Raw genomic sequence first — 15,072 nt, forward strand, 5'->3', positions numbered from 1 at the left:
AAGTGGCACGCTTTTTAAATTGCTAAATGGTGTGTTTCGTGCGAAAACTTTCTATATGAAAGTTGTTCTAAAATATCAGATTAATCCATTTTTCAAGTTTGTAATAATTAAAACTTAATTAATCACACGCTATTAACACCTCGTTTTGCATGAAACATTTAATTTTTATCTTCAGTAGATTCAAACACCACCTATGTCGCTATGTATCAGTTTTGTTGTTGATCGAGTTAAATACTATCTCTTTATCCAAAAGTTTTAAGTATATTCCATTTTCTTTAAACGAGATAGTCATATTTGTAATCATCATGTATCCAAAACTTAAATAAAGATAAATTTAATGGTTGATTGAAACTTAAGTGGCTATCTTAATACTTACTGTTTGCATGGATGTATATATTTCTTGATTTTTATTACATATAGGATGAGCTGAGTTTTCTTTGATCTTCATAAAAAATGAAATACGTCCCAGAATTATGGATGGAGGGAGTACTCCGGATAAAAAGAAACACGTTTTGTCTAAGTCAAATCCGATGTTGGAATCGAGACAGAGACAGGGGAAGGACACATTGAAGGAGGACGATCACAAAGGACATTGCTTCCGATCTCAAGCGTCCGTAAATTGATCTTCTGAACATGAACAGGCCCAGCACAGCACGGAGAGTATCGCAGAAAACGCAGATGCACACTACTACTACTCCTACTGGCACAATTATCCGATCTGGCCTTTTGGTACAGGACCAAATCGAGCAGCAGCACCGTGACATTCATTCATCCATCCATCCGACCACAGCAGCAGCTAGCAAATCTCCACACCGATCTCTCGAATTTACGCACCCGAATCCCCATTGGTTTCCGCGGCAGAGGAGTTAATGGATCCCCTGTTCCGCTGCTCGCCGTCGATGCAGCTGGCCGGCCGCCCGGTCGGCCGGCATTCGTGCAGCCATGCGGATTGGGTGTCGATTAAAGGATGTAAACGGATCAATTTAAGAACCCACTTATTTCAGTGCTAATAAATGGATAATCCGTATTATGAGGCATTGAGGCTGTGTTCGTTTGTGTCCGGTGGATGGTCTTTTGACACAGAAAACGGAACAACATATTAATACAATATTAATTAAGTATTAAATAAAATTACTTTAATAATGATTTTTTATAATTTTTTAAAAGCAACTTACTAATACATTATTAATTATAAGTATTAAATAAAACTTCTTTAAAGCTGAATTAATATAATATTTTAAAAGCAACTTTTTTATTATATTTTTATATAGTTTAACTGTTTAAAATACGTACGCGCGAAAAAATCTAAGAACACAGCCACCCAAATATGGACTGACACGTTTACACCTTTGGTTAATTGCAGGTCCCCTCGTCGGGCGGCGTCGCGGTCGTCGTCGGATCGGACGGCGTACGTGCTGCGATATCGATCGATCGATTGATATACGTATCGATATCGAAAGCGAGCGATCGGATCGGATCGGCGGTGATGGCAACGGATTGAACCACCGGGCTTTGAATTCGCGCGGATCCTGCCATGCACGCCACGACTGATTGATACACTACATGGATGGATTGATTTGATCGTGTGGCATCCAGAGGAGATCGGGTCCAGGGTGTTGCTAACCCAGAAGCCAGGAGGTTTTGTCAGACTAAAAACTAATCAAATCAAATATGGCCATCAGGAGAAGCGATTAGTACTAGTATATTTCTTTAATCTTTCCCAGCAAAGAGCCAGCTGACCTTTCAGGAATGCTAATCTCCGAAGGACAAAATCCTCTCCCAGATGTTGGCATTGTCTGGTTCACACTCCGTATTGCCTTTCGGGTTAAGTCTCCATTTTTTTTAATAGTAAAAAACCGTGTTTCAAACAGAGACGCCTAAAAACAAGCGATCTGTATCATCAGTCAAACCCGCACTGCAGAAGAGATCAGAACAAAACTTCTTCCGAACCAACATATCAACGATGATACGGATTTGGATATCGACGAATCCTATTTGAACTGAACTAAATCAGCCAAACCGGATAGCTAAATCCAAGACCAATCAAAAGCGGATTGTGCAATCGAGAGAGAAAAAAAAGCAGAGAAGAATCGCACGCGGCACCCATGCATGCAAATCTCCGGCACGTAAACAACTCTCGGATTCGCCTTCTGATACCGCGAGCAGCAGCACAGCAACCACAGCATTCAAAAGCGAACATTCAAAAGCGAAGAAGAAGAGAGGAGATCAAAAGGCCAAAAAAGAAAAGAAAAGAAAAGAAAAGAAAAGAAAAACAGCTGCGCACGCAGAGGAGAGGAGAGGAGGAGGCGAAAGCGACGGGGGAGAGAGAGGGGCAGGAAGGGCTTTTGGTTTGAAGCGAATTTTGGCCTTACCAAAAATTTTGGTAGTACTAAAATCAAATCTTGGCAAGTTTTAGCACTATCAAATTAAGTGCTATTGAGTTTGAACTATTGTGTCAAAAAATTAATAGCAAACCATGAATTTGGTAGGGCTACAAATTGGTATCAAACCAACCAAGCCCGAAAATCCCAGGCGGATCGCGGGGTGGCGGTGTCTGGCGTGTGGACCCCGCGGATCCCGTCCCCGGATCGAGCCGTGTGGGTGTGGGCCCCACCCGCTGTGACGGTGAGGGGGGGTTTACTCGATCCCCGAGCCTCGGATCCCTTTGGAGATCTCGCAGTTTTCTCCCATTTATTTTTTCTTTTTTCTTTTTCTTCTTTTTCTAATTACGAGTCACACGACACGCATATCACCCCGCCTGTATATATACGCCAGCGATGGCTCCGCCTCCAACTCATTGCAACCGCAAAGCCTCTTCTCCTCTTCTTCCCCTACTCGCTTACTCAATCGCTCGAGGATTCTTGGATTGGATTATTGGGTTGGATTTTGAGTTGATCAATGGCGGCAGCGGCGCAGGCTCCGGCGGCGGCGAAGGTGGTGGTGGCGACGTCGCCGAGGGCAGGCGGAGGCGGAGGCGGCGGCGGGGACAGGAAGGTGGTGCCGGTTGTGGTGGCGGCGGCGGCCGGCGACGAGGCGCAGAGCGAGATGCACGTGCTGGCGGTGGACGACAGCTCCGTGGACCGCGCCGTCATCGCCAAGATCCTCCGGAGCTCCAAGTACAGGGTGACCACGGTGGAGTCGGCGACGAGGGCGCTCGAGCTCCTCTGCCTCGGCCTCGTCCCCAACGTCAACATGATCATCACCGACTACTGGATGCCCGGCATGACCGGCTACGAGCTCCTCAAGCGCGTCAAGGTAATTTAAATTCGATTCGATCGAATTATCGCGATGATCCATGTGAATGTGGAACCCCCAATTTCTTGAGACTGAATTTGTTTCGTGTGTGGTTCTTGCTGCAGGAATCGTCTCAGCTCAAGGAGATCCCGGTGGTGATCATGTCGTCGGAGAACGTGCCGAACCGGATCAGCCGGTGCCTGGAGGAGGGCGCCGAGGACTTCCTGCTCAAGCCCGTACGCCCCTCCGACGTGTCGCGGCTCTGCAGCCGTATCAGATGATCGCTCGCTCGCCATGTTGGATCATGGAGAGGATGATTAACTCCTAGGATTTTTTTTGGTGGCTTTCTTTCTCAATTCTTGGACATAGTTCTTCTTCTTCTGCTGCTGCCTCAAACAAGAAGCTAAACATTTGGGGCTTTACGAGATGATTAGCCTTACTGCCTTAGCAAGTTAGAATTGAAATTAGGTGTCAGGCATTTGCTTGTTCCCCTCTGTGTGCTCTGCAAAGACGCCATGAAAAAAAAACAGAGAGAAGAGATTCTTCTGAAGCTTCTGTTCAGGAGGTTTCTCTTGTCACAATGTTGAAATGGCATCAGAGCATCAATCTGTTCTTTTTAACTGTTTCAAGATCGGTCAGAGTTTTGACATTAATTTAAGTCTTGCCAATTAACCATGCATCATCATCATAGTTTCTTCACATATTTCTGTCCTTGTGATTGTTTTTCTTGTCTGCTCTGCTCTGCTCTGCCCTACCCTGTATATGACTAATTCATCAAGAAAAAAAAAGGGTCTCTTATCTGTTCTTTTCTCTATGATCTGTACGTGCTGTATTATTGTATCAGTACAGGTATAATCGCAATCTTGTTGTGATCATCGCACTAGCGTGTATACGTATAAACAAATAATACCACAAATGTTCTTGGCCTGTCTTAGGTGAGCTGTTGTTGTATACGGTGTGTAAACAAATGAAAAAGTCCAAAGGGGGAGCATAATATAGATAAGATAATTGAGGAGATGACAAGACGGTGGAAGGATCTGCTCAGAGATTTGCTTACCTGGAAGCAGATTCTTCAAAAGAGACCCTGCATTGCATGTGGCCTCTCAGCCCTGATGTCGTTGGAATGTACAATGCTAATTCCAGATTATGAAAAGAGATCTGAAGAAAATAAAAATCTGAGAGAGAGAGAGATGCATTCAGATTGGTTAGCAACTGTTAGGTCAGGTACAGGAACTGTTCTGATTTCTTGCGATTTTCTGGAACGTCAAAGTTGGAGAGCCTGGATTGGACGTGTTGGTTCGTTGGAATAGTTTTTGGTTTGCTTGCGAGGAAAAGTCCACGAAAACACTGTGCGATATGCCATGCCATGTTTTTTTGCTTGATCGCTTCAGCTGTGTGTGTGAGCACGTCTGACTTTGACCTTGATTTGTTTACTGGTTAAAAACGATGTACTCAAACATTTTTATTTCTTTTGTCCATCTCCGTTTGATTGCTACGCATGGACGTTTCACTTGTGTAGATAAATCAAACATTTTTTTTCCCTGGACGACAGGTCGTCTCTCGTCTGCTCCTCGTTGCATCTCTACACTCAAAATCTAACCTGCACGTACTCCAAATCCTGATTGATAGTGAAATCGCTTTTCTTTGGGTCTAAATTCGTGTTGAATTAGTACTAGCTTAAACGGCACGAATGGAATCAGCTTGATGAGAAACTTTCCTTTTCTCTTGACGACATTGCATTGATTGCATTGCACGGTTAAGACGGTCACTAAACTCTTCCGGCCGGGCACCATTAATTTCACCAGTCACCACTGCTCCAACTGAACGTCACATGACCAATCGGCTACAGTAGCAGTATCTTAAATGCGTTAATGGAAAAATGTATAAGGGCAAGTATTATAAGCCTCTGTCCCTAAATTTACCACATAAGGCCCTGTTTAGATTCTCCAAAATAACAAAAGTTTTGCCATTTTATAGCACTTTTTGCCATTTTGGATCTAAACAATAGTAGCAAAAGTTGGCAATTTGGCATTTGGCATTTACTAGTCCATAGTAGCAAATTGTGCCAAAAAGTGCTTTGGGACCACTCCCTCTCTCTTTCTCTCTCTCTCTCACTTTAGTGCTAGAATGACAAAACTTTAACATACATCTAAACACCAACTAGTACTTTTGCAATGCCAAAACTTTTGCCATTTGCCATTCCAAATGGATCTAAACATGCCCTAAGATTAGGTGATGAGTTGGAGGAGAGAAGTTAGGAGAGAGAGAAAATGAGCCACCTCTCATGTAAGGGGCAACCTCCACACAATCTGCAAGAAAAATATAAGATGATGTGAGAGTAAATTAATATTGGGGTTTGTGAACTATAGGTGGCATGTTGTACTTGTTACCTCTTAATGAGAATATGACATGGTTTAAATTAGATATGACACTCACCTCCATTATAAAACTTGCCCTAAGGGCACCCACAATGGTTATCTATAAGTTCTCTACAAGAGATACATGTCAGCATATTTTCCTACTTGGAAGAGATTAAATGAAGAGAGAGAGTAAAACTATCTACTAATTTGGAGATAGTCTATAGAGAAAAACGAGGCAATGGATTAGAGAGCTATAGATACTCATGTAGACATACTATTGAGGTGGTTTACTATTAATCTAATCTATTGCTGAGATATACATGTTTTATAGAGAGCACCTTACTTTACCATTGCGGGTGGTCTAATACTACCTCTGCCCCAATATAAATGTAGTTGTCGTTTTTGTGTCCAATGTTTAACCGTTCGTCTTATTTAAGAAATTTATGAAAAGATTAGAAAAAATAAGTCATGCATAAAGTATTATTCATATTTTATCATCTAATAACAATAAAAATACCAATCATAAAAAAATTTTAAACAAGATAAACGGTAAAATGTTGAATACGGAAACTCCTAACTATAATTAAAATAAAACGGAGATAGTAGTTCGTCATATCTCGTCCTAGATCAGTTTTTCTCTAGACGGAGATCGAGCGTACTGGCGATTCCGATTCTCTACGGGAAAAACCCAACCAAACGCATCGATCGCGCGTACGGGGAGAGTTGATGACCGAGGCCGTATGCAGATACGAGACACAGCGACGGGCGCACGCAACACGGCACGGGTGGATCGTGTAGCGTGCGTGCGAGAGTGTGTCGCGGCGCGTGTGGGGACCCGACGGGATCGTATCCCGTGTGTGGTACGTGGTGTACGGGGGGAGGTGGGGGCGTTGTACTTAAACTAAGCTAGTAAACCCTGTGTGCTTTGGTTCAGTTGCTACTTGCCAGTTGCCACTGCCACGGCCGCTGCTTCTCGTGGGATCCTCTTTTTAACAACTGGTCCATCCCCTAAGCTAGCAGTACTTAATTATGGTGTACGTGGAAGCGGTTCCTTTGACGTGAACTAACCGATGACGTGGTCATTGATAGGTCGGCCCATGTGCGGTGGGCCTAATCTATCAGTGACCACGTTCCTCTGATTTCATGTCATACGATCCCAATCTGATGTACGTTTAGGTCTATACATTGCCACCTGGAGCTACCTCTCTAACTATGTGTATTGATGTGTATATTATATAGTACTAGTAGATATTGTTTCGTTTTTTTATGTCACTCAAGTAGTTATAAAATAAATTAAGAAGATGTATAGCATATAATCACTCTACAAATATGCAAGTTGAAATTCAAATTTTACATGTTAAAAAAAATAAACTACAACTAGTTAATGTATATTCGCAATTAAATTTGTTTTTCCTCGAAAAAAATGTTTTTTCATTGTAACATGTAGAAGTTAATTTTACATTGCATGTTAGTGGAATGATCTGTCACATGTTAATCTATCTTGTTGATTTTCTAAAAAAAAATATAACCATTTGAGTGATATGCAAACAACGAGGAAATATCTCCTCGAGAGTTTAAAATAGTTTCCCAATTATTTTGTCATTACTTTTTCTAACTACTTTATGCAGGGTGTGTTTGGTTACCGGTCACACTTTGCAGCTAAAAGTATGGCGTGGCAAAATGTGGCTAGGAACCAAACACCTCCACGGTATTTTCTCATGTGCAATGGTGAATCCAGAAAACAAACTAGATAAAGCTACAATCATCTCTCTCATCTATGTATGGTAAAAAAAAATAGCGGTGAGGGCTTCATCAGGGCTATTATAGTCTTCACGCTAATAGTGGAGACTCGAGACCCCGCTACCCCATACTGGATCCGCTCCTGCTCGCGTGAAGTTCTAATATTTGTATATTTAAGTTTTTGAGGTTTAACGGCACGTATTTTACAACGTCATTTATTTGTAAACGGAAGCACTCCTGTACGAAAAACAGGTGCAGCACATGGTCACATTGCATTTACCAGATGGGAGTACATTAGTAGATGAAAATGAATGACGACCTCGCATTCGCGTAGAATGGACGACACAAGCAGAGCTGTCAGGTTGTGTACAGTGTATGCAAATTGAGAACCCCAGATGTCGTACATGAAGTTTACCCTGTCGTCCACAGTAGGCCATAGACGTGTCCGGTGCAACTAGGCACGTGCTACGGTTGAGGCCTCCATGACTGAACATCGTTGCATGGCCAGACCATGGGCGTTGGCGTTGGCGTTGGCATGGCTGTCATCCCATGGAGAAGCATCCAAATCTCGGGGATTACGGGAAAGGGATCACGACGAGCGAGGCAAACCGCGCATACAATCGAGAGGGCAGAGGCGACAAGCGAGAAGAACCGAGACCTGGGGCTACCTGCCGTCAGGTGGAACCAAATACTCCAATCCCAGCCCCAGGTCATGCAAATCGGCAGGCAGCCATCCACATTCCACCAGGCTACGGTGGTGTTCTTTTCTCTTAAAATAAAGATCAATCTACTTACGTAAAATAAGTTGGTATTAACGTATAATTGATTAAGTTTTAATTATTATAAACTTGAAAAGTATATTCATATGATATTTTAGAACAACTTTCATATAAAAAGTTTTCACACGAAACACACTATTTATCAGTTTAAAAAACGTGCCACGAAAATCTTTATCTTCATCCAACACTCTATATAAATAAATGAACTGGACAGCTCTCTCGTATTTGGCATATCCACGAGGGAAACGTGGGCGTGGAAACCATGAGCGCTCGCGGCTCGCTCGCGCGGGTTTTGCATGGCATGGAGGCGCGGTCTGGTGGTTGATTGGTCGGGGGGATCGCGTCGCCTCGCGCCTCGCCCGCGACACGAACGCGATCGCGGGGGATTTGACCGCAGGATCGCGGGGGAGATCTCGCGCGGTGGACCGCCACCCGACCGGTTGATAGCGGCCAGCGCCGACGCGGACGCTTGGCCTTCCCATGCCGCTGGCCGCTGCCACTGGCTGGATCGATCGGCACGGTCGATCGGGGTTGGGCTCATCCGGACCCCTACTAGAATAGGGAACACTAGTACCGTACTTACCACTGTAGTCCTGAGTGCCACAGGAGAGAGATCTACCCACCAGCAGGAACAGCTAATGGTTTCAAAGGAAGGGACTGTTTGGCACAGCTCCAGCTCCAGCTTCACCCCTTCTGGAGCTGGAGCTCAGCCAAACAGTTTCGGCTCCACCAAAACTGGGAGTGGAGTTGGGTGGAGCTCTCTCACAAAATGAACTAGAGTTGTGGAACTGGGTTTAGGCAGCTCCACAACTTCACTCCAGACTCAACTCCTATAGTTAAATTTAGGAGTTGGAGCTGTACCAAACAGGCCCGAAGCTTTTAGATTTTAGTAAGAAACAGCTAATGGTAATTTAGCTGATGAGAGTCTATAATTTGGGAATACAATCTTATGGTTTTTATAGTACTCCGTATATATTTTTTAAAACTTTACCATAAGCTACTTAAAGGGAAGTATAATGGCATGGTTTTAATTTTTCCTAAAAAGAATATCAGCCATGCATGTGGCGTGCATTTACCCAGTGAAGAAGGTAAGGAACTAGAGAGTGAAAACATAAAATACGGGTCCACGGCTGCGCATCTGAGATACTAACGGAGTAGCATATCGGTCTTACTAGATGTGACATGTACGTTTGCCCGCAGACACCGGCCATGCATGGGACCGGTAGGTGAGCTTACGATGTACAGCGTCTCAGGTCGTCAATTGCGTCCACAGGTACATGCTATCATGTCCCCAGGGCGTAATGATAATCAAACGGGCACGGTACAATCAAGGAGATTGGGCAGGAGCTAGCTCACCTCGTCGCTTTCAGAACGACCTGCGAACAGTGCAAGAGACCGGCTGCTTTGCTGCTAGACTTCCATCCAAGTGCGTGCCGATCTTTTCCAAGATCGGCCACTTGCGATGCTTCCATTGCAATGGAGCCCACTGTACGTACGTAGGTGCGATTTAGTAGTCATGTTATCAAACATGAGATGGAGCTGGGTGAAACATGGAAGTCACGCTTGCAGATCTGCAAAGATCCGGTGATTTTGCCCCGTGGAATGGAATACTTAAAATTTTGATGTGAGGCCGAGAGATTACGACGGGAGGATGCATCGATCTCACAATCACAATCTATCCAAGACTTGACGGAGCCGGAAGGATCGGATGCGACGTCAATACATGGAATGCCACCATGTCGTTTTCTACTGCCCCCGGTTTGAGCTGATGAGACAACGTGCATGGTTGTGTGTCAAGTTTCAGCAAAGCATCTGGACTCTGGATGGACTAACACGTTGCGATGCCTGATGCGTACGTACGCTGCGATTCTGGAGTTGTAACGCTTACGCTGCGGTTCTGGAGTATTACATGTCACTCTCTGGCTGCACACACGGCGACTGACGTGCCGGTTTTCTGCAAGCTCTAGAAGCATGGAGTATCTGTCTAATTATTTGCAGGCAACCACCTGCTGTACAAAAAATACTACAGCCACGGTAGGTGTCGTGCGAGACGTGTACCCTTTCACCTGCTCATCACGTGCTTTAAATACACTCTGTACGTAGGTGCGGCACTCATCGAATTAAAAGAGGGGACATGTCTCTAGCACCGGAATTTCTTAGGATCTAAGGGTTGGTGACAGGTCTACGAGCAAAATCTAAGAGGACAAAGGGATCCCAGATGAGGAAGGACGATCTGGCTTTATGGTATTTAAAGAACTTGAAAGGCCAGGACGGTTGTTAAGCAATTCTTCAGATCTAACAAAGCGACCAAAATGGCGCCCAAGCGCTACGCAAAGTAGCTGCACATACGACAACCGAAACAATTTAGATGTTTCGGTGCGACATTAGATACCATATAAGAACTGCGTAATTACATTAGCATTTTGATCGGCCATATATAATTTAAGGTCCTACAAAATTTTGGCCGAATTCGATGGTCCTTGCAACAAGTACCTTCAAAGCAGAGGTGGTTGTCAGGCAGACAGACCACATGATGTCTTCAAATGGTCTAGAGTTGCCAATCAATGGCAGATAGTCCCAGCCTCTCCAAGATCTGATTCGTTTTAGAAAAGTGCCTGTTTAAGATAAGCACAGCACAACGATCATCAATAAAAATTTATCCTATTGCAGGCTGATTCAACGATAATCACAAGGGCAAAAGTAGCATTAGAATGATTTGAATTGGCCCCATAAACAGTATCTGAGATGCCAATATCCAATTCACGTTCTATATGTTGTGCCTGAGCTAATGCTCATTTGGATCTAGCCATTAACACTAGCGAGTGAAAAGGCAAAAGTAATATCAAGTTGGCAAAAACAAGACAGGACAAGACGGCCAAAAGCATTGAGGGTTTATAGCAGTATAGCACCACTCAGCATGGACCGACAGTACCATTGTATAGTGGTGCAGGTGAGTTAAAGTTGATCGTAGGATAAATCATTATAACCCACCCACCAAATCATCTACAGTAACAAAGATACCAGCCATTGGTGGGTTGTCTAGCATCAAATAGATATTATGGCGCCGCATATAGGGCAATCCTGATATGCAAGTGCTGAACAATCATAATAATTCAGTTTTATACTAAGTAGCATAGTCTTTATTCTCTCTGAAGTATGCTATTCAAATTTAACCTAAGTTACAGAAATATATCAGCTCTCCCTTCTGTGATGTTTTACTCCTATGTAGAGTCTAGTCTTATTTTTTAACTCACAGAAACAAATGAAGAAAGTTCATTTTATCTGACAAGAAAACAAACCTGCATCCAAAGAAACCTCTGCTTGCAGACAGCCCTGATGGATGAGCGGATTTCAAAATGTGGTGTTTTGTTTCATCAATCAATCTGCAAAACAGCATGCAGGTACTCTTGTCTCTCAGCTGACATTATAATAGCCAGTTTTACAAAATATTCTTTTGATAGCGCCAACATTCCAAGTCACAGATTTGCAGATGTGAACGAAGCAATACCTTGTCTTTGCTTGAGCTGAGTTTCCCCAGAGAATAAAGACTATTCCAGATTTCTTCAGTGATATTGTCTTAATGACAGCATCAGTAAATTGCTCCCATCCTTTCTTGGCATGTGAATTGGCTTGATGTTCTCTCACTGGCCCGACAAGATGAAAATGAAATCAGCAAAAATATACCCAACAAGATACAACTTCCAAACAAATCAATTCTACCACAGCATTCAGGCAGATCAGATACTGAGAGTAGATTTTAATGGGAAACTAACATGGTAATGATATTAGTATTGTTTATCTCCTGCTGGAAATGCAGAACAGCACAGCTGGTGGCAACCAAACTTCTAGTTGGAGCTTTCAGTAAGGAAATTGTTTAGCGTTTACATTATTATCCTAGCAATATAGTAACAACAAAAGAGATGTTTTATTTCTCTGATTATAGATTGACACTATAGAAAATTAAGAAGTAGGATTGTTCAGTGCTGATAAGAAACTCGTGCAAGGATAGAGCAACTAAGATCACAATAGTGAATTCCCATGGAATAAAGATTCTCAACAGAGGAATGCATTACTTTGCACTAAGCTAGAGGAAGAGGACAAGCAACATCAAATAAATGTGATACAGTAGCAACTGGAAGAAACCTTTGGGGAGCCTGTAATCCCCAGCCCATCTCTGTGGATGGGCCATGGATCGTGGGCTCCCAAAACAGGCCTATGTGTAATGCAACACTTTATTATTTTTGTGGTCATGATTATAAAAGAACCTACAAGTTACATCACAGTTTAATCAAGATTATGAATACATAAGAGCTAACAAAGCAACAAAAATAAAAATAGTTTTCGATGTAAATGGGAACAATAATCATACCAGTTAATACAGTGTTGAGCATAAGAACACCCTGTAAAACATGTGTTTCCCATGTTAGACAACATCTCCCAAAAAACAGTCATAGAAAGTTTATCATGCTTTGCTAAGAACTAATGGAATAACAGCTTATCCACTTTCTATATCAGATAGAATTAATAAGAACAAACTAGACCCTAGTGGATTTTTTCCTTCACAAGACCTGTCTCAAAGTAACAGACCTATCGTCTCCATGGCGTCCAAATAGTGTTATATATAGACCACAAAATACAAAACTATCTAGTTGTTAAAGGTACTAGTGCATACAAATCCTCTTGTTTTTGCAACACGAGTTAACATTAAGATAAAAATAAGAGAAACAGCATGTTGTTACAAATGTCAGGGACTCAGGGCAGTTTATTCGGATGTTTATCAAACCGCCTTACCTGCACAGCCCATCTTTCCAAGTTTCCATGTGAAGGCACGGTGCAACCTAGATCTTTTTGCAGCTCTTTAAATATGTTTGCTAAGCTAGAAGGAATTTTGATCCCCTCTGGTACTGAGAAAGACAACCCCATCGCCTGACCAGGTCCATGGTATGGATCCTGAAGAATAGACATTCCACAACATGACACAATGAAAATGAACAGTTCAATTCAAATGCAATTAAAGTACTGCAGGAACTCATGGCATGTTCTATGATGTCAGAAAGAAAAAATTACATCTACATGGGTCTAAGTTGCTCAGGGTTACAAGTACCGAGTGGTTTAAGGACAGATCAAAACATATGGTATGTCACAAAAGCAGTAAAACAACACCATCAATTAAAAGCTGAACAAAAAGGCGAGGCATAAACATATTTCCCCCTGAACTAGCTGTTGTAGAAATATGATTGAGCAGGCTAGCATCCAAAATGATTAAAAAAAAAGGTAAACACTATTACTATCATATAAAGGGCAAGCAAGGTGAACAAGCTCAAATCACTTATTTTAGCATGATATGATACAAGGAGAACAGAAGCGATCATTTATATTCTAATGACATAATAATGCCTTATCCATGTTGTCAATCTAATGCCAAACAACACCAACACACTGAAACAAAAATAAGTACCAGATCCTCAAAATGATGCTACATTAGTGGACCTGTCGGGCGTTTTCCACTGCCTATCAAGCATTTTAGTACTATCTAGAACCAAATTCATACCATGTTCCGTAAGAATTAATCAACAATATAAAACAACAAAAACACCCCACATTAAACACAAATGCATCAATGGCCACAGAAGCAGTCCAGCAAAACAAGTGTTCCACAATCTCCTAGAATTAATGAAGCACACTATAAGCATCAAAGATAATTAGCCCCATTGCAAAAAAATCCTGATCACAAACAGCATACATTATCTATTACTTGAGAAACAAGTGCAACCATTACATGTAAGCGTTGATAGTAAATTATACAAGCAAGGTAAAATGGCCACAAGTTTACGCTGCTATGTATATTTGAAAAGGATACCTCCTAAGAGCACAGAAATCCACGCGAATGGATTAGCTTAGGGAGTGACGAGAGAAAATGGGGGAGGATGCGATACCTGCCCGATGATGACGGCCTTAACACGGTGGAACGGGGTGGCGTGAAGCGCGTGGAAGACTAGATGCGGCGGCGGGTAGACGGGCACCGGGCTATGCAACCTCTCGTGGGCGACGAAGCGGCAGAGCTCGAGCGCGTAGGGTTTGTGCAGCTCCCCGGGAAGCGCCTCCAGCCACGTCTCCTCGACGAGCAGCTCCTCCAGCTTCGCGGTGCCGCCCGACGCTAAAACCGCCAGCACCAAAACCCTAAGGGGCGGGCGTTCGCGCGGACGGAATCGTAGATTGTGGTGGGGTGTGCGCGGGGTCACCTACCTTTGGACTCGGCGAGGCGGAGGTGGCGGCGCGCCCGGGCGAGCGCGAGGTTGGTGTCGGCGCGGCGGCGCTGCTCCGGCGAGAGGCTGGAGGAGGAGAGGGGGGCCGACGCAGCGGCGGCGGGAGCGGGAGAGGTGGGGCGGAGGCGCTTGGAGGGGCGGATGAGGTAGTCGGCGATGGTTTTGGGGGCGGTGGGAGGGAGAGGCGGCGCCATTGGGGAGGGGGTTGTGCTTGGCGATTTGGGGATTTTGTGGAGAGGGCGAGACGTTTTGCTCGACGAGCAGCGGGGCGGGGAGGCAGACGATGTGTAGAGGAGGAGGAGGAGGCGGAGAGCGCGGTAGCGCTGTGCCCGATGTGGCAGTGGCGCGCGCGCGGGAGAATTGGAGCGATTGGCGCGCCCACGCCGCCGTCCTTGGCGCGTGATTTTGGCGAGGGTATGGCTGTGCGTGTTGTTGTGTGGGGGTATGTTCTGTTCTCGTGCGGCTCGTTGCTCCCCGGACGAAGAGAGACATCGCGTGGCGTCTGCGAGCCGAGGCGCTAGCCCGGCCCGGTTTCTCTACGGTCCAACAAAGACGACGTAGAGGCGTGGGTGGACCGCAGATCAGTTTCGGGGGATTGGCCCAGAGTCTAATCCCATACAATTGCATCAAAATACTCTCCTCTCAACCACCACACTAAAAGGGATCAGGTTCCTCTACACTTCTACAGTTGAA

At 44.1% G+C, this 15,072-nt stretch overlaps 2 protein-coding genes across 2 annotated transcripts; one reads left to right on the forward strand and one right to left on the reverse strand.

The window, feature by feature from the left end:
* Positions 1-2,782: 2,782 nt before the first annotated feature.
* On the forward strand, positions 2,783-3,919 carry LOC127769525 (two-component response regulator ORR6). Its single transcript, XM_052295112.1, has 2 exons — positions 2,783-3,255; positions 3,360-3,919. Exons 1-2 carry the CDS (start codon positions 2,899-2,901, stop codon positions 3,513-3,515), a joined length of 513 nt encoding a protein of 170 aa, XP_052151072.1. The 5' UTR covers positions 2,783-2,898; the 3' UTR covers positions 3,516-3,919.
* A 6,206-nt stretch (positions 3,920-10,125) lies between these two features.
* On the reverse strand, positions 10,126-14,814 carry LOC127769549 (uracil-DNA glycosylase, mitochondrial). Its single transcript, XM_052295144.1, has 7 exons — positions 14,360-14,814; positions 14,050-14,270; positions 12,905-13,063; positions 12,483-12,513; positions 11,622-11,757; positions 11,413-11,496; positions 10,126-10,728 (listed from the first exon to the last, which is right to left on the reverse strand). The coding sequence occupies exons 1-7, from the start codon at positions 14,571-14,573 to the stop codon at positions 10,662-10,664; spliced, it is 912 nt and encodes a 303-aa protein (XP_052151104.1). The 5' UTR covers positions 14,574-14,814; the 3' UTR covers positions 10,126-10,661.
* Positions 14,815-15,072: the final 258 nt, after the last annotated feature.

The sequence above is a fragment of the Oryza glaberrima genome, chromosome 4, assembly GCF_000147395.1.
Source record: "Oryza glaberrima chromosome 4, OglaRS2, whole genome shotgun sequence".
Classification (NCBI taxonomy): domain Eukaryota; kingdom Viridiplantae; phylum Streptophyta; class Magnoliopsida; order Poales; family Poaceae; genus Oryza; species Oryza glaberrima.